The sequence below is a fragment of the Pholcus phalangioides genome, unplaced genomic scaffold (genome assembly GCF_987345545.1).
Source record: "Pholcus phalangioides strain wild (caught in Gottingen) unplaced genomic scaffold, Ppha-v1.0 ptg000028l_1, whole genome shotgun sequence".
NCBI lineage: Eukaryota > Metazoa > Arthropoda > Arachnida > Araneae > Pholcidae > Pholcus > Pholcus phalangioides.
In genome coordinates this window covers 72100-99119 of record NW_028301618.1, presented here as the reverse complement: position 1 = coordinate 99119, position 27020 = coordinate 72100, and the positions used below count along the sequence as shown (strand labels likewise).

The 27020-nt window shown below is 44.7% G+C and overlaps 1 protein-coding gene across 1 annotated transcript in view; it reads right to left on the bottom strand.

Moving 5' to 3' along the window:
* LOC149067680 (meteorin-like protein) overlaps positions 1-27020 on the bottom strand; it is a 44382-nt gene that overhangs the window by 2676 nt on the left and 14686 nt on the right. Inside the window, exons 2-3 of the mRNA XM_089252142.1 lie at positions 21405-21781; positions 1140-1196 (exon numbers count right to left, since the gene is read on the bottom strand). Coding sequence (XP_089108268.1) covers positions 1140-1196; positions 21405-21781 — 434 coding nt within the window. The remainder of the gene's footprint in view (positions 1-1139; positions 1197-21404; positions 21782-27020) is intronic.

Here is a 27020-nt window from a genome sequence, read left to right as displayed (position 1 = left end):
CGTTGCTCTTGAGCACCACGGTGCTCCCTGAAGCACCGAGAGTGCTCGATGTTTGATTTCGAGCTCGCGAGCCCTTGGTCAACGCTCCAACTAAACCACTTTGTACAAATTGCATTCAAGGATTGAAATCATCCTGATTTCATGTATTAGTGTGTCAAACTTGCCGTAAGGAGTGCTCTTCTTTTGATGATGGGTGCAGGCAGTGCTCGTGGCTAGAAAAAGGTTGAGGGTATACAGGCTACTCACTGACCTGGTCCCTCGCAAGTCACTCATTTAGTCACCCACATGCTTTCACACACACTCTAGTTCACTCTTTTGGTAATTCACATGCTTACACACGCTCCACGTCACTCGCTGACCTGGTCCGTCGCTCTGTAAGTGACTCTTTTGTTCATTCACATGTCTGCTCACGCTTTGAGCCACCCCTTTTGCCCACTCACGCTCTAGGTCACTCTTTTGATCCTTCACTGACCTAGTCTCTTACTGTCTCTGCAGAGGCGGATTGGGTAATGCAAATTTCACCACCCTTCTCCCATTCTACTCATTTTTCTGGCCAATCATACCTCAAATTTGCCGCCCTGGGCCATAGCCCACTAAGCCATCTCCCCCCTCTGAAATACACCACTGCCCCTCCCTGCACACGCCTCTGCTGCCAAGTCACAAAGCTCTACGCGTTATAATTCCCGAAATATTCGTCCGATCCTAAAACGGTATAAAAACCTTTCCATATTACTATTACATACGTAATGCAGTTTAGTAATGTAATGTAATTGTAAATGTAATTACGTATGTAATGCAGTTTGCTGGAGGTCGATTGCACGGCCTCCGCACGCTGCTTGTGACGTCAGTAAGTATTCCATTTTCCCTCAGAATATTCAGGGAAAAAAAAATTCCCTGCTCGTGCAAAGAATTGGCGATTTCTATGCCCCCCACATCCAATCACCATGCGGTATTTGTGAGTCAATCAGGAAGATTCGACGCCAAAATAAGAAGAAACGAAACAGGATGCTAAGTTTCAAAATGTGGCAAACTTGCTAGGTACGTCTGAATGATGTTTATGGCAATCGGTGCGGAGGCCTCCATTGCACCCACCCTATACATTAAAAAAAAAAAAAGAATCGTCGCCAACAGACACTTACCGAAATCGGCTGTACAATAGGCTTTGAGAATTTCAGCATCGCTACAGGGACGGCACGCTGCAAAGAGACAAAAAAAGATCCTTGTCACGACACACGACATATTCAATGACCATAAGCACAGCAATGTAACAATATTCGTTGTGAAGAAAAGAAATGGTCAGGATCAGAATTGGCGATTTCTATGCCCCACATCCAATCACTAAAGCGTTATTTGTGAGCCAATCAGGAAGATTCTACGCCTAAATAAGAAGAAACGAAATAGGATGCTGTGTTTCAAAATGTGGCGAACTTGCTAGGTAGTCTGAATGACGTTTATGGCAAACAGTGCGGAGGCCTTCTATCTCTAGGAGGTGCTGGTCAAAGCCGTCGAAACTTCGGTATGTCACCAAAGATGGCGGCTCGAAGGAATCGTCACATTTAATCTCGCGTATAAGCTCACCAGTCAAAGAAGACTCAAAATCACCAGACTCAAAAAATAAGTCACCCCCCCCCCCCCCCGAGAAATTACGTTAATACCGTGTAGCGTCTGCTCTGGCGCCTTGATAACCTCCGAATTGATTCGGAGTCCACAAGGTTCTGTAGGTGCGTCGCATCCAGTTTAACACGTTCACTGCGGGGCCTAAATTGCTTGTCGAGTCCGTGGGGCGCATTTTCTTTTTACGATTAAAACTAGTTTTGTACATGACGCCACCCATGAGCCCCATAGTACAAGTCCTTCCTGACGCCACCATGGCGTCATTACCAGTGAACGTGTTAAGCCACTCGCTGAGGATTAGATCACGCAAATCTACAAAATTGCGTGGGGGGGGGGGGGGGGATATGTTGGATTAATAGACAGGAACGGGTTTAACTATTTTGCGGCCCGGTGCGAAAACAGCTGCTTTGCCGCCCTCCGAAACCATTTTTACCCGATCCTCGAGGAGGAAAATGCCTATGCCCAGGGTTCCGATGCCTATGCTATTCTCTGGCATTAGGCGCCTGACTCCCGAATTTTCATTGCATCCATCGCAATGTCCTCAAGCCGTGAAACTCGTCTCCGGTCAGGGATCTTTTTCCTGACGTCTGGAGTTCTGGTGTCGTGTTTTATGGCCACGCGTGTTACATCACTTCCTGTAGGCAGTTTGGATAGAGTCCGCTGCGAAACACTAACAAACCCGGCAATTTCCCTCACCGCATGGGCCACGGGCCCGGTCAAACGGGATTGCTCCCTTTTTTTTGCCACTCTGTCGCATCCTTGCATTTACCCCCATCTTGAACACACAACTCCAGCTTGGAAAAAAAAAAAAAAAAAATTCACACTCAACGTTACTGATCACATAGAGGCAGTGTGCGCGCAGTCGCCAAATTCCACGCACACAAAAGAAAATATTAGGTTTTCAGCATCGAGCTTATATTACTGAAGGGAGTATGACGTCACCGGTCTCCGCCTCGAACGGTGTCCCCAACATCTTTCGTCGGAAGACCACGTGACTCGGTGAAAACAAACACGATCCCTCATAGAGATCAATGTTAAAATTGCCGATTTTAGCAATTATTCCAGAATTACATAAATGAAAGAAATAATTTCAGCATTGATGAAAGTGATAATTCCAAAATTAATGAAAGAGATAATTTCGGAATCAATGAAAGAGATAATTTCGGAATCAATGAAAGAGATAATTTCGGAATCAATGAAAGAGATAATTTCGGAATCAATGAAAGAGATAATTTCGGAATCAATGAAAGAGATAATTCCAGAATTAATGAGATTTCAGAGTCAATGAAAGATATAATTTCATCATTAATGAAAGAGGTAATTCCAAAATTAATGAAAGAGATAATTCCAAAATTAATGAAAGATAATTCTAGAATTAATGAGATATAATTTCAGCATTCATGAAAGGAACATATCCAGAATTGATGAAAGCAATTATTACAGAAGTAATGAAAAAAATAGTAATTAATAAAGGAAATAATTCCAGAATTAATGAAAGAAATTTCTTGAATTTAATTAATGAGGGAAAATTCAAGAGAATTGATGAAAGAAATATTTCAGCATTAACGCAAGAAAAAAAAAATCCAGAATTGATGAAAGAAATTGTTATTAATGAAAGAAGTGATTCCAGTATTAATGAAATAAATAATTTAATATTTAGATGTGAGTTCTGTATCCTTTTTTGTAAATCTTTAAAACGCAATATTATAGAGACCGAACTGTACATTTTAATGGGGAAACTGCCAGGCGGAAACTTTGTTTTCACCGAGTCACGTGATTTCCTTGCATTTGATGTCGCTGCCGTCGCGGCGGCTGGATGCTCCCTCCAGTAATAAGATCGATGGTTAATAGTCCCTTTCAACTGAAGAAAAGTGTGAAGTTCGGGTTTTTCCGGGCCTTTAGAAGTCAGGGCCCGGGCGCCCGCCCGCCGTTAAATCTGTCTCTGCTGCTATCTGTACCGGCTTAATGACACCAAAATGCCAGGGTGACCATTTTGTTTTGTTCGATGAGCTTATAGATGCCACGCTCGTTGAACTTTTTTGTCAATAATTTGGCAACAATTTGCATTGCCACGTATTTACAAAGCAGGAAAGTGTGTTGCGAGTGAGATCAGTTAACTTCAAATGGAAGTACATTATCTACTTTTGCCCCCCCTCTCTCTCCCCGTTTCATCATTTTTGTCGCACCACGGTCATTTTCTGCACACGAGGCATGGGCGGAGATACGGGGGGGGGGCGTGGGGTGCCCCCCAGCGTCAAAAGTGGAGCCGACTGATCTAATATATATAAGAATTTACATCATCATCGTGCCCCCCCCCCAGACTTCCAAGTCTATCTCCGCCTATGACACGAGGGCTAATTAGACGGGGACCTACAATTTATTGCCGATTCCGAACGGCAGGCTTGTTTTTTATACCCATGGAGAGGTGGGTGCGCTAACCCCTCGATGGGGGAACTCCCTGCGGTAGCAATGTTTTGCTGCGGTCAAGTCGCCGTTTTTTGTTGTACCTCTGTGTCAGGAAAGTTTTCTGACAAGGACGAACCGGGTGTCGAACTCGCGACACCTCTAAACAACCTTTGGTACTTCGTATCATAAAGGTATCTGGTCGATAAGATACGCGAGTATCTTATCGACCTGGGCTAACGCGCCCACTCCCCGTTTCAGTGAAGGTAATGGGCTTCCGGCGCCTCCCTCAAATAATATTTTTCATTCACACACAACATGAAATAGGGGCCATTCAAGTATTACGTAAGCAGATTTTCAGCCATTATTAACCCCCCCCCCTCCGTCAGCAGCTTAGAATATTTCACATCTTCAAAAAGGGGTGGTTGATGACGTAAGCAACCTTCACCAACCCCCCCCCCCCCGTCATCAAAAGTCAGCAAATGATTACGTCAATTATTACGCCGATGCTGACGTAATAATTGAATGACCCCCGTAGATTGTATTGGGGAAAAATTTGACAAGTTCAAAAAAAAAAATAATAATAATAATTGGGTTCCCGTCGGAACGTCCTCGTGGAGGAGGGGGTGAGCAGGTGCGGATGACGCCGCGGATACGGAATCGCGCCAGAAATTCTGCAGATTCTTCTTGTTCATTCCACGGACCACAGCTGCACACCACATGGAATCAGCAGCCAACTACTCGCGTTACAGAGACACCTATCACGACACATGGTGGCAAAATTCTGGAGAAGAGGAATCTTCCCCCCCCCCCCCACCCATTTCAACGGGCAGTTTGCGTTACTCTAATAAATGTCGGATTTCTTTCTTCTGCTTTTTGTCAATCCCCCAAGCTTTTAAGACAAAACAAAAAAGCCAAACTTTTTCGTGTGTAACAGACTCCATATCTTGACGTAGGCCCGTAACTAGGCTGTTGCGACTCTGTCAAATCAATTTAACGGGGGGGGGGGGGTGCACGCGAATTTCCCAAAAATCCCATTTTTGAATTTTTCAATTTTCAAACACTATGAGGATTTCTGCGCCGAACTTTGTTCAAGATTTCATTCTACCCTATACTGGAAATATTTTTAAAATATTTTAATATGAAACTGCTGTCAGGCCTATATACTAATTTTTTGCACTAAAGTTAGTTTTTTTTGTTAGAGGGGGGTCATTCAAGTATTACTTCAGTATCGAGGGGGAGGGGTTTCGGATTTGCTGACAAGGGGGGGGGAGGGGGGTTTGAAGGTTGTTTACGTCATCAACCACCCCAAGATGTGAAATATTATAAGCTGCTGACGAAATTGTGCTGACGAGGGGGGGGGGAAAGGGGTCAAAAATGTCTGAAAATCTGCTTACGTAATACTTGAATGGCCCCAGATAAGGAACATTTTTTCGAACACCACTCATTCAAATGTCTTAACACTATGGTGTTACATACTTTAACACGCGGAATTTTTAAAGGGTGGGCCGTAGAAACTTTAAAAATTCATGGAAAAATAACCGAAATAAAAAACGGTTTGCAGGGTTAGGCCACGGGACTTTTTTTAAGACGGGGAAAAATCCCCCCAAAAACAGCCGATAGGTAGCGCTGTCGTGCACAAGTCAAATGAAAGATACTCAAATAACGAACAGAATGCCTCCAAATCGTTCATTACAGCAGTATGTGTTCCACGTGACCACCACAGGCAATAACACATTACAGGGCGAGTCACAAATCCAGCAACGGACGTAATAGAGTTCCTTGAAGAGTTCGGGAGGTTGGTTGGGTGCCGAGTAGAGTTGAAATCTCTTTGGCCCTCTTTTAGGTACCCACCATTTCACCAAATGGTCAACCTTTCTACTGCAGGTCTGTAGTAAGGCAGAGTGCAGCAGGTCCACGTACACGGTTCATAACGATGAACTGGTTGTGGGTTAGGAGCGCAAGTTCTTAAAAACCGTCTCATTTGCTTATTTCCACCGAAGTCGCTCGTACCAGCGCCACCTATAGGTCGTTTGAGTTTTTTTTTTTTCTGTCTTAAAAAAAACTCATGTGACCTAGAGATGCTAACCCTGCAAACCGTTTTTTTATTTCGGTTATTTTTCCGGTTTTTATTCGTTTTTAGTTTCTACGTACTTTTTACCCACCCTGTATTAAAATCATTCTAAAAAATTTTAAAGCACAAAATATGGCTAAATTTTGGCGATTTTTTTTGAAAAACTTGCATATGTTGTTGAAGTTAAAATTCAATTTAAAAAAAGCCAACAATTGAAACCCTAAAAGCTTGTGTTAAATTGTACAAAAATGTCCATAGTATTTGTGGGGGGGGGGGGAAATTGAGTGCCTAAAGTGAACAGAAAATTTTTTAAATGTTCCTTAACAGAGATATTTCACCAAAATTTTTCTTAAATAAGTCGTAATAAGCGGAAAAACGTTATAAGCGGGATCACGTGTATATGGTGAGTGGCAGGGCCGTAACTAGGAGATTTTTACCGTCCCTACACCTTTAAAACTATATAATTTTGTAACGGTGTTCTTAATTCCTACCTGAAAATGCCGCCCCCCCTAAATTTTGCCTCTCGGGGCACAGTCAGTAGGTGTCTTATAATTTTGTCCATACTACCTTTTCTGTTTTTCCATAAATTAACGTGAAAATGCTTTTTAAATTTCCAATATTTGGTATACAGTTATTTTTTGCCGCCATCCCTTCTTGTGATTTCACTAAAATTTAAGAGTGTCTTATAATTATGTCTCGCACTGCATATGTATCTAGCAGACTTTGATTATGATTATAATAGCCTTTTGGGAGATTTCGATGATTCCGGCCGAGGTAGTCGGAAGCTTTTTAGACCCTTTATTGAGATTTTGATTTCTGAATTAATTCAAGGGGCAGAGTTCAAATGGCACCACAGGCTCGGGCGCCACCGATCCTACCTAGCCATCAAGATTATGATCGATCATTCCAGTGTAGAATGGGCCACAAACTTACCAGGAGGCCCCCGGAACTCATTGGAAACAGAAAGAAAGGAACCCATATAAAGAAAGATTAGTCAAGGAGTTGCAGCGACACTCATCATCACCGACTGGGACACAACACGAAAAAAAGGCAAAAGAAGGAGTTTTGTCCTCAAGCACCACTTATTACCCACCCGTGGACGCAGCTCCCCCCCCCCCTCTCCAATGATTAGAAAACAAACAAAAAAAGAAAAAAGCAGACGACACAAAGCGATCCCTTTGTTGTTGCCCCTCTTCTTTTCTTCCCGCCATTTTCGCGAATACTCTCGACCCCAGCTGCGAGAACTCGATTCGCACACGTGAGCAATCTCGTTAAAAAGGGGAGAAAGGAGGAGATTTTTTTGTGCAAACAAGGGGCCCCATTTTGTTTCGTTTGCAATAAGGCACGAGCAGAGCCTTTTTCTTTTCTCTTTATAGTGCCTGGAGTGTCGTCTGCTTGCTTTCTTCTTCTTCTTTGTGTGTGTGCGCGAAGGAGGAAAAAAAAGAGGCTTTTTTTTGGAGAACTGAATCTTGTTGTTCTTCCTTCCTCCTAGAAAGGAATGAATTTGATTTTTGTGTGTGTGTGTGACGCAACCACCAGACACTTTCGAGTTTTCTTTGGAAGAACTAGTAATATGCATTTCCCAAGAGAAGTTAAGTAAGTGACAGAAGTAATAAGAAAAACCAGCTTCTCTTTCTTTCTCATACAGCACTTGAAGTGGAAAGGAAAGTGTTATTATTGGTTATGACTTATGTGCTTGTGGCATTTCCCAGATGACCCTCATGACATCCTGAGTGCCTGCAACTCCAAGCCGGAGTTGACCACGACGTCTGAAGGAGATCTGCAGAATACAATACTTGTATGAAAAACCTCTACAGACAATCTTTGTTTTCCTCAATATGTTTTTTTTCTTTTTGGAAATTTTTCTCTAGTTTCAGAGAATTTAGCGATTGGCTGAATCCAACGACAGCCTCCCTCGAAATTTGCTTATTTATCTATACAGCATAGATTTATGTATAAGTATAGACAGTGCCGTAACTAGCCATTCCCGTGCCCCGTGCAATAATTTGAATTTAGGGGTCCAGAATAGCCCATTTAAGACCATTCTCAGCCCCCCCCTCCAAGTGGGCCCTGTGCGGGTGCACCTGTTGCTCCTGCCCAGTTACGACACTGAGTATAGATATATATAAGTTCCGATCGGTGACTTCGAAATTGGCTGCATAATTCATCTTAGAAATCGGAGAGTCTGACCGGGCAAAGATCAAAACAGCTAAATTAACAGACTTTTGCAGCACCAATAGCACACCGTCGCCACAGTGGTGGTCGGCTGACGTTAGTTTTCTGCGATTCCCAAATTCGAGGCGCGAATGAGAGCTTATCTGTCCTTTAAAAAGTTTTGCCACAGAGAGCAACAGATAGATATAATAATAATAATATTATATACACACAACGTTTGCAATGATTATTCAATCATTGCACTCCACTCATAGTTGGAAAAATTGGTAGTAGATGACAGCACACCACACCACACATAACAAGTATCACACAGTAACAAACTTCACGTCAGGTTCACATGAACACGCACATTCCAACATGTGCCAGTTAGTTAAAAATTCCGCAGAGGAATATGGGCGAGGTGCTCTCATACTCCTAGAAGAGCTGCATTTATCAAATCTATAATTAATGAGACATCTCACACAAACTCGGAGAAGGCGTTCGTGGTACTGTGAATAAATAAACACTTAACCGATTGCAACTTGCCAACACAATCCGTGAACGGCAATTATCCACTTTCAGCTTCCATGTTGAAGCGAGAAATGGAGGAAGAGAGGCGGAGTGAGAAGCGCGGGGGGGGGGTGAAAAAAAGGAAACAACCGCACTGAGCATGCGCAGAGCGGCAAGCACGTTACATTCCCGAATTTTTCGGATCTGCCGGTCGTCTGCTGTTGTCAGCGTTCAAAATCGTTTCTATAAGTTGAAGACATTTCCCCCCCCCCCCATGTTCTATCGGGATCAGTCTTGGGAATACAGACAACTGCGCGTCACTCGTTTAGCGCTTCAAGTCTGTGATGGTGACTCGCGGGAAATTTCCCATATTCGTGGGGAAAAATTGGCGCACATGGGAAATTTTTTGGCGTTTGTGGGAAATTTTGAGAGTTCATTAAACAAAAGAATTTTTATTGAAAAAAATATAAAAAATATATTAATACAAAACAGTGCTTTTCTCTAGTGTAAAATACTTGACTGCATATTTCTACCAATAGATGGCAGGGCAATTTTCAGAATGTGTGGGAAAAATTTAGTCAAAAGGGAAATTTTGCTTGACAAGGTTATCATCACTGCTGCAAGTCGATGCAAGTGAACAACCAGCCCCCAAGACCTGGAGGCAGAAAACGCCCCGTATCTAAACTACCCACTGCCGACGCACGTAGGAGTCCCGTAAAATCATTGTTTCTTTTTAAAAACCGCAAAGTCACGCAATTTTTTACACCTGCGAAGGTCTTTATTCTCTTTGAATTCAAATTCTTTGATCATAGCTATGGAAACAGACGAATTTCTAAGCTTCTGTGATGGTAAAGATCAGAAATGTTTTTTTTCCCTGAACATAATGCTGATGACGCGGTAAAAGAATCGTTTATCTGTTAAATCTAGATCTTTTACGACTTTCGAATTGAACCAAAAAAAAGAAAGAAGTCTTGGACGTTATTGTATATACAGTAATTGATGTTGTTCTCCTTTAAAGATGATTTCAAATTCGTTTGTAAACCGGAATTATGATAAAAAAGACGTTCTGCGCACGCCCAGCATTCGCCAAAAACGATTCTCAACAAGAAATAAAACAAAAAAAAGATGCCAAGAGATAACGAATGGGGGCAAATCTCTCACAAAATAAATACGCCAAAAAAGAAAATAAGAAATTATTCCACCCTCGAAACTTATATGAAGGAAAGAAGGCGTCTTTATGGTTCCTCCTCGCACGCGCAGCTTGAACTTGTTCTTCGTCTTCTTCCGCCATCATTGTTGTTATTATATTGCGAATGGTAATTCTACAGCCGTGAGCTAAAGGGTGGACAAAAGAAATCTCTACCAGGTTTCCATACGAAATGCTTTAAAAGAAAAACACGTAGGCGGGCCGCACGTACGTTCGGACAGCCTGCTAAAAAGGACACGTACGCGGTTCCAACGTGGCGCGTGGTTTCCCCCCCCCCCCTCCACACCCAATACCAACTAGTTCCCGAGCTGTCCGTGCTAGGACGCCACGCTCCTTCAGAAGAGCCTCACAGCGACGACCCACCAGCTATTCCATCCATGGCCCCCCATAAGGGGTGGGCTGACAAGGCTCCAGCCCTGGGGCCGGGGACAATTTTCACAATTTTTTTTGCTTTTTCACGCTATAAATTCATCATGAAGGGGCCATCATAAGTCTGGTCGGAAGGGGGGGGGGTGGTCGCAAAATATCCCAGCCTAGGGCCCTGCTCCAGGATGTGGGGGCCATGATTCCATCAAATTATCATCATTATAAAGCGTTCGATCGGACAAGACAGACATCCACAGCGGCAAGGAATCATAAAAGGTCTTGTGCAACATTATTCGCGGTTGATCAGCAGAGACATCTGCGGTGCAATGCATCTTCAACCCGTTGCCCGCGAGCACCACGGTGCTCCCTGAAGCACCAAGAGTGCTCAATACTCATGTCCGATTTCGCGCTCGCGAGCACTTGATCAACGGTTCCAGTTAAACACCCTGGAGGAATTGCACTTAAGGGCACTTCAGCCCTCACACACACACTTGGCCATCGATTTTTCGCACATTCGTATGTCAAACACTTGCCGTAAGAGTGCTCTTCTTTAGATGATGGGTGGAGGCCATGGCCCCCCCCCCCCACAACGGGTGGGCTGACAAGGCTCCAGCTCTGGGGTCCGGGACGATTTTCAGCATTTTTTTGCTTTTTCACGATATAAATTCATCATAAAGGGGCCCGTGAAAGTGTGGTCGGGGGGCCCCGCAAAAGATCCACCCTCCAAGCCATATAATGATAAATCGCATAAAGGCCCTTGGCCCGCGGACCAAATATGGCCTTGGGGGGTTACTTGATGCAGCCTGCCCTCTTTAAATCTAATTTTGTAAAAATGAACTAAACGGCACATTTACAGATCGCTTAAGTGTCCCGTGGTACGATTCCAGAACATTTAAGCGGCCCGTGGCACATTTTCAGATTACTTAAATGTCTTGGGACACAGTTCCAGAACACTTAAGCGATCCGTGACACATTTAGAGGTCCCTTGAGTGACACATGACGTAGTCTTAGAGCAATTAAGTGGTCCCCACTGCGGTTCTACATCACTCAAGTTTCCCGCGCCACATTCTCAGATTATTTAAGTGATGCGTGGCACAGTTCCAGAGCATTTAAGCGGCCCGGACACATTTCCAGATCACTTGGATCTGCGAAACATTTAGAGATCACTAAAGTGGCTCTGTAGGGCACTTATCAATAGTGTGTGTGGGGGGGGGAATGTTACTTCAAGTGCCCACAAACTATCGGACGGTTTTTCTCGTTTTTGGGGCACCGAGTAAGATGCCATTAAGACTATTTCATATTTTCATAAAGGGTGGTTGATGACGTAAGCATTATCCAAACCTCCCCTTCCCATCAAAAGCCGGCAAATCGGAAACCCCTCCCCCCCCCACCATCGATGATGACGTAATACTTGAACGGCCCCTATGCCACCAAGCCACCCTGTTGGACAATTTTTCCTCTTGTGGCCTCTCTGATTTTGTAGGTACCGCATTTGTATGAAAGCACGCCAATGTATATCCCTCTGATAAAACTCAACAACGAGAAAAGAAAGGGCAAATGAAAAAACGAGGGTAAAATTTTGAATGATTTCGTAGAAACACGCAGGGGGGAGAGAGGAAAGAGCCCTGGCGGCGGCACCAAGCAATAAAGAAAACAAATGAAAACATTGCAGTAAATAAAACGCGATTGGCGAAATTTTCTCGCTTTCGTATATATAAATATGGCATTACATCCTCTCTCTCTCTCTCTTTTCCCATCACAGACACGGGAACATAATTTTCCTTAACAACTTGTGTTCTTATACTACTATTACAAGACCCAAACATGTCTTGCGCCTAGTTTTGGCGATAGATCGCGCGCGAAACAAAAGTTGGCCCTAAGGTTTTTCTAGAATGTATTTTTGCTACTAAGGGGTTTTGGATTTGCTGACTTTTGATGGCGGGGGGAGTTTGAAGGTTGCTTACGTCATCAACCACCCCCTTTTGAAGATATGAAATATTCTAAGCTGCTGATGAAATTTTACTGACGGGGTGGTGGGGGGGCACTGAAAATGGGCTTACGTAATACTTGAATGGCCCCTTTGCAAGGGTTCTAGAATGTAATTGGTTTGCTCATAGCCACGGCAGGGCAGGAGAAAAATCAACCTACATGCCCCCTCCACTGCAGTACTAGGATATCCTGGGGGGAGGAAGGGGGTTACGGGTGTGGAAGGGGAGCCATGACAGCTGGGGGGGGGGAGGGCACGGTTAGCAGCGAAAAAAAATAATCAGATGTGTGAAGAAATTAAACTTTTACGAGAAACATGGAGGGGAAAATTGTAAATATACTTTCACATGCCATCAGTGATGTCCATGGCACCTAAAACCACGGGGGGTGGGGGCATCTCAATATATGGGTCCCTCCAGCCATGATACTGGAGGGCCTCGTGTCCGTGGGGGGGGGGGGCTAGATGACGAGATCTGGTACTTCAAGAGCAAGTATGTTTCAAGTAAAACTATTACTTCCAGCTCAATACGGGGCCCGAGAACATCACTTTGCCGGGGGGGGGGGGGGGCATGCACACGGGTAAAAGGCTTACACCACGGGAGGGACAGAGCCTGGGTCGCGTCTGGTTTAACGGGGGTGGGGCATAGGCGGTGATAGACTTGGAAGTCTGGGGGACACGGTCATGGGCCCCCCCCCACATCCTGAAGCTAAAATCTTTTACGGCCCCCCGACCAGACTTTCACGGGGCCCCTTTATGATGAATTTATAGCGTGAAAAAAAATATATTAAAATCACCCCGGGCTGGAGCCTTGTCAGCCCACCCCTTGTGGGGGGCCATGGACACGGTCATTATTGCTGGGGGGGGGCACGATCATGATGATGTCAATTCATATATACATTAGATTAGTCGACTCCATCTTTGTCGCTGGGGGGGGGGGCGCACATAATGCTCCCCAAATCTCCGTTACTCCCTTCCAATGGCCACCGAAGTGAGAGTAAAACATGAAATGTAACAATAGTTGATCCTCCACGACCTCAAAACGGACAATAATGTGGAGAATTTCTAGTGTGTCCTCGGACCCGCGTTCGAACTCCACCGTCGCCACAGTGGTGGTCGGCCGAAGTTAGTTTTCTGTGGTTCCAAGCTTCGAGGCACAAATGTGAGCCGATCTCCCCGTTTGAAAAAAGTATCGCCACAGAGAGAGCAACAGGCCTACAACGGTATATATGTACATTACTACTCAATCATTACACTTCATGCATAGTTAGCAAAAATTGATGGCAGATGGCAGCACTACATATCAGGGCCGCAGCTGGATGCTTGGTCACCCGTGGCAAGTGCGTATTTTGGCGCCCCCGTTGTAATGTTGAAGGAGAGGTTTGGGAGTAAAATTTGCGACAACCCAAAATCAGCGCCCGGGGCACGAGATCCGCCTGCTCCCCCCTCCCTCCTAGTTGCAGCCCTGCTACACATAAAAGACATTACACAGAAACAAACTTCACGGAAGGTTCACTACACGCACGCGCGCGCACACACACCCATTCCAACAGGCACCAATTCGCTAGAAGTTTCGCAGAGGAATATGGACGAGGTGCACGTCTGGTTCAGTAGTCGTCGTATCCACCATCACAAAGCTAACAACGCTTCTGTTTGACAAGAACATCAAAACCATGGCCCAATATTCTGTGTGGAAGCCTCTAATATATTCCTCTCTCTAGGGCAGTCATTTTCAACCCATTGCTGGCGAGCACCACGGTGCTCCCCGGAAGTGCTCGAGGCTAGCGTCCTATTTCGTGCTGCTCGTGAGCACTTACTTGATCAACGTTCCAGCTGAACACCTGGTACAAATTGCAATTCAAGAATTGAAATTATCCTGAGTTCATGAATTCGTATGTCAAACTTCCCGTAAGGGGTGCTCTTCTGTTGGTGATGGGTGCACGCAGTGCTCGCGACTAGAAAAAGGTTGAAGACCTATGATCTAGGGTCAGTGACCCTCAATCTTTTGGGCGCTATTTTACTGTATTAGGCAAATTTTTAGCTGCTCCCCCCTCTTCTTGGACAATATTGTATGTCTCAAGGTGGACGCTTGGATCCCGTCTGCTAGTCCTAATTCGGTCCAAAATTAATACATAGTCCTAAGAAACACAAGGCGGGGTGGATGAAGACTGTGACCACCCGCTGAGTGCATGATCAATCAGAGTGTTAAAATTCCGCATACCGTCGCCAAATGCTCAAATGTTGCAGTTTGGAGTCATCCTTCCCATAAAGCCGGATGCCCCTCGTATATATACATGGGCGATTTTCTTTCTCTCATATTTTTCGGAATAGGGCAACCCTGCGACGTTTTAGAGAAAACCAACAAGACCTTTTCGTCTACGCGCCCATGGGGGGTAAAGTATAGTAAAAGGGAAAAAAAGAAAGAAAAAAAGGTTATACAACGCCCAAAGCGGCATTTTGCGCATCACCATTTTTCGTTTTCTCTCTGCTTCCTCCCTCCCTTTTTTACAAGTCCCATAACTTCTCTACACCCAACAACAAGGAAAGAAAAAGGCAAATCCGCTCATTTTCTAGAACCGTTTCGCCCTATACTATGAAAGAAAGTCCGTATGGAAAGAAGGCTCTGCTTTTTTTTATTTTCTCCAGGATGGCGGGGAGGGGGGAAGTGCTTTCCAACCTTTCTTCTTTAAAAAAGAAAGAAATTCGGCATTTCTTTCGTCTGTCCCACAATTAAGATTGAGGGGGGGAGAGTGAGAGATGCACAAAGAGGAGAGGAAAATTATGCTTCTCCCTCTTCATCATGTGGAGGGCAAGTGGGGGAAAAAACAACAACAACGCCCGGTAAATATTGCAGGCAGAGGATCATCCCTGTAATGATGGAATTGCTTCTTTATCCAGGATCTCGGAACTGTATTCCTGATCAAAAAAAGGACAACCGAGGAATAATCCCCCGATGTTAGGAAAATCGAAAGGATTCAAAACGCGTACGTCGTCTGCTGCTGTCATCCAAACAGAAAATTTGACGAGTGGGAGAGTGAAGGAATGATAAGAGAGCACGTCCTCTGCTACAACAGCAAACAAAGTTGTATTATCAGAATAAGAAAATAAAGTGAGAACGTCGTCTGCTGTTGTTACCAAAAACAAAACAGAAGATAAAGTGAGAAATGGAAGCTCCCCTAGTCTGTTGTTACCTAAAACAGAAGATGAAGTGAGAACTAAACGCTCGTGTCGTCTGCTGTTGTTACCAAAACAGAAGATGAAGTGAGATCTAAATGCTCGTGTCCAATGCTGTTGTTACCAAAAAACAGAAGATAAAGTGAGAAATGGAAAAGCTCCCGTAGTCTGCTGTTGTTACCAAAAACAGAAGATGAAGTGAGAACTAAACGCTCGTGTCCAAATGCTGTTGTTACCAAAACAGAAAGGCGAGTGCTGGAAGAATCGAGGCGTGTCTGTGTCTGCACCAGGCCTGGACAAATTCATGTGCCCGAAAAATATTACTCAATATTATTACTGGATTCAATTATTTCATTGTAAAAATAATTTCTCATTGTCAAAAACACAAAATTTTAATACAATAAATAATGCAATTTAATATCATATTTTTAATGTGTATCATCTGAATGTACGTTATTACACTACCTTTTTTGTGAGATGAAAACCAGCACAGAGTTTCCCGATCCTATTTGTCTTACCGCCCTTTGTCAGAATTTTTTTTCTTATCGAACCCTCACCAGGGATGTACGCAGGATCGACCTTTGAAGGGGGCAAAAAAATGCTCTCCCCGAAAATTTTTGAGTTACCCCCTTCAAAAAAGCGTTTAAAATCAACAGATATTGGTTAATATAACATTTGAAGGGTATTTTCTTTTGAGATATATATATACATACATACATTTTTTGGCACGGGTTCTCCGAGCACCTCCTGCGTAAGCATCGCCCTCCCCCCGTTGAGACATCTTATCAGATTCAGGGTCAGATTTATCACTTTTGAACTGTCAGATTTATCAGTGTTGATCCTCATAACATTAATATGGTGATCACTGATCCGTCAATTATAATTATCCACGCTATTGGTGTCTGAAAAGTCGTCGGTGAGTTACTGTTCATTTTTCTCATGGAATCACAGCCGATTTACGTTCCAAAACCGGACTTGGACAGGTGCGGAGGATGAGAGTAGCACCAGGCAGGGCCGTCTTGAGAGCATCATGGACCCCCCGGGCAAAGTAATTTCACTGAGGACCTCTACCTGGCCAATTCTCGAAAAATTCAACTGCTTCTCATTTTTCTGAGGTGCCCGGGCGGCCCCATGCGTTAAGACGGCGCTGGCACCAGGCCGAAAAATATTACAAGCAAGGCCGTAACTAGGAATTTCGCCGTCCCTACAGCTTTACAATTCGATAATTCTATAACGGTATTCTTTGTTCTTACCTAAAAACTGCCGCCCCCAAAACTTTCTGCCAGGGGGGTGGGGCAGTTGCCCCCTTTCGACCTTTTCGGACTCGCGAAGCCCTTTTAAATAAGTAAAATTCTATGCTGGAAATTCTGTGAGTAACTTTCAGTGATGTGGAACTACACCTTGAGCCACTTGAGTGATCTGTTAAGCCAGATATGACCCAGGCTCTGTCCCATAAATGATATAAGTACATCACCCCTACGGGTATTACTTGAGTGATCTGGAGCTGTGCCATGGACAACGTGAGTGACGTAGAACTGTACCGCGAGCCACTTGAATTATCTATAAATGTGCTGCTGATCACTTTTCACTTTTGTGATCAGCAAATATGCCATGAGTCATTTGAGGGATCCTGGAAAATGCCAAGGGCCAATTATCTCTCATGTGTAAATTGGCCGTTGATAGGTTTAAATGATCTGGAACTGTGCCACGGGTCACATAATTTATTTGTAAATATTCCACTGATCCCTTAACTGATCTGGAAATTTTACTGTTTTTTTTCCTTGAGCGGCCGCGGAGCACCTGGAGAGTGCATAAGGGCTCCGCGGAGCACCGGTCGAGAACCGCTGGTCCAGAGTGCCGGGTGGGTCCATGCCATAAAATGGCCCTGGTTTTATGGGTAGTTTTGTTGGATTCTGTAAGTGTCCAGTCACTAATATGGGTGACGGTCCCGAGTTGTGTGCTCGGTTTGAAAAAAAAAAAAAAAAGAAGTCACTAATATAAAAAAAGCTTTATTTCACACCTTAATTTTTCTTCTCAGCTCTCTGCAGCCCTCCAAACCACGTGTCATGCTCCCCCCCCCCCCTTCTCAATTTTCTTCCGTGGCGCCCCCCCCCCTCCCTGATGTTGGCATGTCTGCATCTACAAAGTGCATCTGTGAGCGGACTTTCACATTAAACAAATCTGCTATTTGATCTCGCTTTGGTCTGCAGTTATCGAAATAGAAATCGAAAAAAACAAAAAACAACACGGAGAAGGGAGCGACTCCTCGTGGCGGATTCGAATTTTACATAGGAAAAGCGCGCATCACTTACAATAATTTAAATGAATCATTTCGATCAGAGTTATCTCCGAGAAGAGCGGCCCGGGGGGGGGGGGGGGAAAAGGAAACACAATGGCTTCCACCTACAGTCTGCGTGGTCCATAAATTTCACCGGCGCATCCCTCAAAATGGTCGCGAAACAAGTGAAAGAAGAAATAAAATGAAAAAAGACATGACGAGAACATGAGAAAAAAAGCACAACTAACGTTTAAATATAATAATAATAGTGCAGAGAAAAATATAAAAAGGCAAAGAGTGGGCGGTGCTTTACGGGTTTATGGTTTGACCTCCTCCTCGTCGACCTACGAACTCGGAAAGAAAGAAACAACAACAAAAAAAAGGGTCTGGAATGAATGCCCGTGACGCAATTGCCGTCCATGGGAAACTGCGCCAAAACAGGTCAAGACCTGCTGATATCTTCAGCCCCCCTCTCCCCCTATTTTATATATTATACCCCCCCTCCTTCAATCTCTCATCGTCCATCCACCCACTCCAAGATGGCGGAGAGCCCCATATGGATGAAAATCGGGGAGGGCGAATGTATAATAATAGTACACAACATGCGAGCAGGTTGTTCTCGTGTGTGTGTGTGTGTGCGATGGCGCGAAGGTGCGTACACGAGTTTTCGAAGATGGAAGAAGAAGAGGACTCGTTTTCTACCTCATCTCAACACAACGTCCTTCATCCCCCCCCCCCCCCTACACCTCCTCTCATTCCGTTACATGCGTATAGAAAGAAGGGGAAAATATACAAAAACCTGTATTCTCATATCACTAACCATTTAGTTCAGGTGGAACAGAAGATGCCCGTGAAGATGCGCGGGGGGGGGGGGGGCGGGGCGATTATAACACAGAGAGAGGAAAAATATGTTTTTTGGACGCTTACCCATGAGTCTTCGCGCTGCAATTTGGAATCAATGACGTTCCTGAAATTTATAATATATATATATATATCAGCCATCGAAGCATTTCACACTATTAGGGTGGATTGACACTCACCCTGCCGCGTCAGACACGGCAACCGTTCTTTAAACATAAAAACGTCAGTCTGCGCAGGCGCAAACGGACGCGATACGATGGATATGGATACGTTCATTGGTTTTACGTTAAAGAATGTCTGCCGTGTCTGATGCGGTACGGCGAGTGTCTGTGCAGACGCGAATCCACCTTTAATCTTCAACTGTTTCGAGGCGGTGCGTCTGGTTCTACCTTTTAATTCAGGCGCATTCAACCCGTTGCTCGCGAGCAGCATGGTGCTCCCTGAGGTACCCAGAGTGTTCGATGCTCATGTCCAATTCCATGCTCGCGAGCACTTGTGTGATCAACGTTTCAATTAAACACCTTAAGGAGCATATACACTAGCGCGCCAATCACGCAACGCACGTCCCCCCCTCCCCCGGTTCTAATCCACTCGTGGGTACACAAACTTCCTTTGTGTTCGTTGAAAAAACCGATTTCAGGTGGGCCCAGTGAAAACAGCTACTCATGGCGACTTAACCCACCGTCGCCACAGTGGTGGTCGGCTGAAAGTTGAGTTTCTGTGGTTCCCAACTCCGAGGCAGGAACGCGAGCCGATCCCCCCCCCCTTGAAAAGTCTCGACACAGAGAACAACAGGCCCAGGCTGACAATATTTGCTCGAGAACAATAACGGAAATACGGGACATTGCCAATTACCGCTAAAAGTAAGCAAAGTTGCCAACTCGTACTAAAAATCACAGGAAAGTCGCCAATCGCGGGAAATGAAACGCCACTTCAGTGAATTAAAATAAATATGAGAGATGAATATTCTCTCTCTTATTTGTAGTCGATTAGGGAGTAGGGAAGACGATTTTATTCGTTGATTTGATGAATAAAATGAAGAATAAAGAGCCAGATTGGCTTCGTTGAAAAACCGGGACATTTTTGTAAAAAAATTAATGTCGAGACAGCCAGAAAAACAGAAAAAACCGGGACTGCCCCGGGAAAGGCGGGACGTATGGTCACCCTAGTATTGACCGATTTCCACTGGTGTGTGGTCCAAGTGGGTGCCAATACGTGTAATGCAAACAGTGTCTCTGAAAATAATGCAAACTTCAGTTGTTAAATTACCAGTAGCAACATTTTTGATGAAAATAACAAATTGAAGAAAACCCTCGACATTTTTCTTGCAAAACAAGTCTGGTCGGGACGACCAGAAAAAAAACCGGGACTGTCCTGAGAAATAAGGGGCGTATGGTCACCCTCAACAGGCCTACAATGAACTTCAAAGCTGTGAAGGAGGGGGCGGGGGGGGATCCTAGTTACGGCCCTGCTTACCCTGTACAGTGGTATGACAAAATTTTTATTACGAAATTCATTTCAAAAGACTGCTCTGGTAGTCAAGGGGAATGGACAAATTAAAAGCCGAATTCTGCCTTCGATCCATTAGAATCTTAAGATGTCTGCCTCGGCGTCATTCGCAGCTGAAGACGTCTGCCTCGGCGTCATTCGCAGCTGAAGACGTCTGCCTCGACTCCGTTCGCAGCCGCCGGAAGACGTCCCCACGTTCATTCCATTAGAATCTAAAGATGTCTGTCTAGGATTCATTCATGTCTCGACTTCATCCTGTAGCCGGGCCTGGATGCCGGTAGGACTTTTCCAGCATGGCGCAGCCGAGAAGTGGACCGCTTATATCTTGCAAGGGACAGAATGGGGACTTCATTCACGGCTGAAGATTTCTGCCTTCATTCCATTAGAATCTGAAGATGTTCGCCTCCGCTCCATTAGAATCTGAAGATGTTCGCCTCCGCTCCATTAGAATCTGAAGATGTTCGCCTCCGCTCCATTTGAAGCTGAAGATGTCTACCTTCGCTCAGGTGCAGATCCAGAGGAGCTGATGGGAACAACCGCTCCCCCCCCCCACTTCCCCGAAAAACCGCGTAATATGGGAAAATTTGTCTGTCCCGTAAAATACTGGACGATCTAACGAACTTACACAATCCGCCCGTCCCGTCACATCGTCCTGGATCCGCGCCTGTGTCCGACGTTGAAGGAGAAACTCTCCGTGGCAGAAAACTCAACGGACATGCCGAAGTCATTTCAGCTGCGCAGGGGCTTTTTTTCACTGAGGCAGAGCTACTCTCCGGGACAAAAAACCTTCTTTACTTGCTTTTAAAAGTGGACTAAACGGTGGGACCATCTGAGGGGGAAGATACTTGGTACTTTGAAGAAGAATAAGGTAAGTTTTGCCGTACCTATAAACACATGAACGGAATTAGAGAGGGGTGGGGGCAACTGTCCCGGGAGGCAATTTCAGGTGGAAACAAAGAAAACCATAAAATTGCCAAATTTTAAAATTGTGGGGGGGGGGGGGGCGACGACAAACATCCTAGTTACTGTCCTGCCTATACGGTATTTCTTGAGTTATTTTGTGATTTTACTTTCAGTTTCGGCCAAGCTGTTGGCCACCCCGGTATACATCCATTGCCCGATTAGAGATACTATAAAAGCCCTTGCCCGGGGAGGACAATATCACCTACTTGGGAAACGGAGCTCGGAATGCTGGAAAAAGATACATGTAGCGTGAAACGACATGCGGTTTATATAAAAATTGAGATTATTCCCTTTGGTACGAACTTACCTTCCATGTCATCGGCCAAGTTCTCTTTGGCCATCAGATCGTAGCTGAACTCGACGGTGTGCTTGGCCAGGGGGTCGACGGGATGGTCGGATTCTATGTACAACGCCACCTTCCCCCGCCTCGACGTGAAGCACCTGAACCGCGGCGAGTCGTCGGCGGACGAGGGGTCGTACAGCTGGTACAGCTTCTTGTCCCCTTCCAGGTACAGCCTGGCGCCCGACCACAGCGGCGAGATCTTGATGCAGCCCTCGAACTTGGACAGAGGCGGCGTCAGCAGGGCTCGGAGGGCGCCCCTCGGGTACTGCCACTTGATGCGCCCTTGCGTGCAGCGCAGGTACAGGGGCTGGATACCGTGTTCGACGCCCGAGTGTAGGCCACTAGAAATGTAAGCAACGAGAAAACATTAAACTATTAAAAACAATAATAAACCATTTTATTAATATATTTAAATTTTTATTAATATTTAAAGGATTTGCAAAATAACTTTCCGGTTGAAGCCATAATTTTTTATTTGCGAAATATTATTCAGGGTGAATGCAAAGTTTTTGGTTGGAGAAATGTGTTTGAGGATGAATGCAAAATTTGTGATTTGAAGTATATTTTTGAGGATGAATGCAAAATGTTTGTTTTGATCAATATTATTCAGGATGAATGCAAAATGTTTGTTTTGATCAATATTATTCAGGATGAATGCAAAATGTTTGTTTTGATCAATATTATTCAGGATGAATGCAAATTTTTGTTTCGATCAATATTATTCAGGATGAATGTAAAATTTTTTTTTTCTGATCAATATTATTCAGGATGAATGCAAAATCCTTGGTTAAATAAATATGTTTGTGGATGAATGCAAAATGTTTATTTTGATCAATATTATTCAGGATGAATGCAAAATGTTTAATATTTTCTTTCCCCCCTTTTTTTGAACGAATGCAAAATTTTTAACTTAAATTTTTATTTTTGCAAATAAATGCGAAATTTCAGATTTGGAATTTTTTTTTTGGAAATTCACGCATCTCTCTATCGATAAGGTCGGGAATAAACAATAAAAGTTTTATAAAACTTGAAAAATGTAACCAATAAGCGCAGCATCACTTACATTCGAGCGGATGTAACCGATACGCTTATCGATTACATTTTTCAGGTTTTATAAAAGAAATTAAATAAAACTTTTATAATGTAATCCTGGCCTTACACAGACGACTTCTCAAAATATATCTTAGGCCGGAATTACACTATAAAACATATTTTACATAACTTCAAAAAAAAAGAAACCCCAATAAGCCTATTGGTTACGTTTGCTCGAATGTAAACGGTACACGCTTATCGGATGCATTTTTCAAGTTTTATAAAAGAAATTTTATCAAACTTTTATTGGTTAATCCTGTTTTTACACCTTAACAATCAACACCCCTCCCTAAAAACTCCAAAACGCAACCAAGGATGCGGAAATTCGACCCGTAAGCCATCATCCCATCCACCAAATGCACAAATGGAAAGGGAGCCCCCACTCTAATCCGGGATTAGTAAAAGAATTGGGAATGGTAAGCCCGTGCGGACTTCAAAAACACATGCCGAATACACCATTGTGTAGGGGCTGGTTTAATGTAAGCCTAAAAATGCATTTAATGATAGCAAGGACATTCCTACATCACCAAGGGTTTGTTGACAAGAGATGATATTCGGCCAACCGAGTTTCACGAGTACAGATTGAATAACTCCAAAAGACTCCCCCACCCCCCACAAGCAGATTTGTATGCCCGTGGGTTCATGAAAACGTCTGTATGGGTACCACATGTGCGGGGGGGGGGGGGTTTGATCAATTTAACACACAGGGGTTTTAACTTTTTTTTAACTTTACCCATGGGTCACGACCCAAACTTGATCCGCAGAGGCGATAAGTGTTTCTCATTCGCCGGGCCGCATCCCCGTACCGGACCCTGACATCAGTAAAACCAGGTCGTACGGTTCACTGTTTTATTTTTAACCATTTAATTTCGCATTAATCATGTATATGGCCGGGACTTACCTAACGAGAAAAAAAAAAAAAACCAACCGGGCCGCGGGCTTCCAAAGGTTGAGAATCGATGTCCTAGACTAGATAATTCGTGCAAATCCCCTTAGAACAGGGGTCTTCAACCTTTCGGACACTTGGGGGCGGTGGAAGCTACGGGCATAACATAGGATCCTATGAGATGGGGCGATGGGACAAAAAAGGTTGGGAAACTATGTTGTAGATGCACAGGGTCGTCAAGGGCGTAACCCAGGATCTGAACTAAAGGGGGGCAAATACTAAATTGATACGTCTGTGCTGTGTGTCAATCACTACACTTTAATTTCTCTTCTGGGGGAGGGGGCAGCTGCCCCCTCTGCCCGTCGGTGGGTACGCCCATGAGTGTCGCCTTAACGTGTGTGCACATCGGGGACTCACGGCCACGACTCAAACAGGGAGGAAGGGGCCCTTTATTACATACTTTTGTCATTTTTATTTATTCTAAGGTTATTTTCCCATTGAATATGGATTTTCATTAATTCTGAGAAATTATTTTTTTTTTTTACAGGCTGGGGAACCCTGTCGGCCCCACCCTTGTGGGAGCCATGAAGGGGCCCCGCACTTTCCAAACGGTTGCAGCATGTAAATGAATGGTTGTGAAATCTGTTTCGATCTGGGTCGCATTGTTGGCGCGGTGTACAACCAAAAATGAAACTAAAGAGCCACATCCTTTCCAACAAATTATTTGTGGGGGGGGGGGGATGGAGGGTCCCCTCCAATCACGCCTCTCCACTGCATTTCCCTATTAGGTGTTTATGAGGGGGAAGAGACATCAACGGCGGTACGACACAGGATGAGACACCCAGACGGTCTCACGCTAATCTATATAATAAAATACGTGCTACTATATTGAGTGGCGATGATGCGGCCTCTACTTGGGAAACTCCCAACTCCTGGTGGATGAAAAAAAAAAAAAGATGGCGTTGCATCGCGGAGGTGACGTTAAAACAGCATTCGTTACACGTCACTGGAGAGAAGCTCTAGCGACATTGTGACACGATCAGAGGCGCATTTATGGGTTTTCCGCCTGCGGGCCTACATGAATTTTGCCGCTCTTCCGGACTAATTATTTGTTAATTCGTGCAAGCTTGAAATCTTGGATCCGGGGTTCCGTCAAAAACCTTGTCATTAAGGGACTCTTGCATGATGAGCCGTCTTAACGCATGGGCCTACAAGGTACGACCAGGCGAATGGATGGGTCAGTACGGGAACAACATGGAACTTTCTTTTTAATGCAGATGGGTCCCTTCCAAGTCTGCTTACTAGTACGAGGCCCTGCAGCATGCATGCTCAACTGATGGACCGCGGGCCAAATGTGGCCCTCGGATTCATGTGATGTGGCAAACGCGACCTCAAACCTAATTTCGTAAAAAAATAAACTATGCGGGACTTGAGTGACCCGCGACGCGTTTTCAAACTAATGAAGCGGCCCGCACTCTCCTAAAAGTTGAGCACCCTTGCTCTAAACAATCTCTGTCTCCCGGCGATCATATTGTTGTTCTTTTAGCTTCAAAAGGGCTCCCCCCCCCCCGACAGAACTAGCCACCTATTCTGGGGAAGGGGAGTGCGATCACACCTTGTGCCAGGCGGCCAAGCCGTTAAGACACCGCTCCTCGGAACACCGACAAGTGGGAAAATATGTGTTAATACAGAGTCTGTCCGTTCCCACATCAACAACAACAAAGGCCAAAGCGCCACCACGAGAAGACACCATCGAACCGATTTCGACATTCTCACCAGACGCGCAAGGCATGTCCCGCACATCACACCCTATCTAGGAAAAGCATGTAAAAGTTCCATTACACAGAGAAGAATTATTCCCATCATAATTAAGAGGAGCGATCATATCTCGGAGAGGGAGGGACCAGGCACGGGCAACCCCGTGAGATATTAACCTCGTTTATACGCGATTCTTGTCTATTACAATCAGAAAGCGCTCTGATTACGTCCGATTCCTTTTACCTTTGTACTTCGTCGTACATAAATTCGCTGGTGTAATCGTAACTAGGGGGTGGGGGGGATTAATGTTACCCGGAAATTTCCCAGTCATCGTAAACATGGGAGAAATTTATGTAAAAAATTCATTCAGGCATTTTTTAATTTGGAAGTCCCAATTATCCTCAGGCAGGAATAGGCACAGCTATGGCTTACTCAGTTTAACGAGCCACTCCGCTTATCAAGTCATATTTTTGCTCTCCTAAGAGTGACTCATCAACGAGGTTTGACTGTATATATATACACACCAAACGGACCAGACTTGAACAATAGGCTACTTTAAAAGTTTGTCAGACGTGGGCAAATGTCCGAACTGGGCAAAAAAAAAACTGTCGGGCAACAATGGTTTCTGGGCCTCAATCACTTGATGGCCTTCCTTGGTTTGTCGAGGTTCCGCAGCACGGCTACCGCGCTGCATACCCTCCCTATCCGCATATGCACTACCTACTAGCGCTATGCAGCCATGGCTTGTATGTATGTAGCCTTAATTAAAATCTTTTTGCCTCCATTTTTTCAATGAGGCAACACTCACTTTCGGAACGTTTACTTTGGTTACCGTGGTTTCCCAACAATGCGTTTGGGGCCATTCAAGTATTACGTACGCAGATTTGCAGCCATTTTTGACACCCTTTCCCCCCCCCCCCTATCAGTAAAAGTCAGCAAAACACTGACCCCTCCTCTCAGCAAAATTTCGTCAGCAGCTTAGAATATTTCATATCTTCAACAAGGGGTGGTTGATGACGTAAGCAACCTTCAAACCCCTCCCCTTCCCCCTTGTCATCAAAAGTCAGCAAATCCGAAACCCCCCCTTCCCCACCACCCCCGATGCTGACGTAATACTTGAATGACCCCTTTCGGACGCGTATGTCTTTACAATGGTTCGTCACTTTTTTTAATGCTGCCAGTATTACGTGTAATAGTTTATGCCTTTACAACGGTTAGTCACTTTTTCAATCCTCCCACAAATTGAAGAAAACCCGGGCATTATAGCTAGTTCTCTATGAAATTTGTTTTTGTGGTATCCTTTTGGAGTTTCTAGAACGAATTAATTGGATTTACATCGATCCATATCGGGGGAGGCTTAAGCGAGGGTGCCAGAGGGTGCGGCACACCTAAGCCTTTGTTTAGATACGCAAATTTCTAAAAATCTGGAATAATGAAAATTAAAAAGGCCATACCCTGACAACTTGAAATGTTGAGGAAAACTACAGGACCTGGGGCCGTAATACCACCAGAAACAAGAATGTAATGGACTCTATAACATGGGGCGGGAAAGTCTGCATTCAGATTCGGCCATGGCCCCCGCATCCTGCAGCAGCCCCCCCCCCCAGGCTTGGATCTTTGGCACACCCAAAGTCAGATTTTTCAACGGGGCCCTTTATAGTAAATTTATAGTGTGGGGGGGGGGGAAGAAAAACAAAGAATCGCCCCGGTCTACAGCTTTATCAACTCAGAGCTCCGGGGTGACGCGGTGGTAAGATGCTCGTCTTCCACAATGAAGGTTGCCGTCATGGTCCTGGGGCGACCACCGATCCCACCCGACTCCGCTAGTTGGAAATTGCCATATG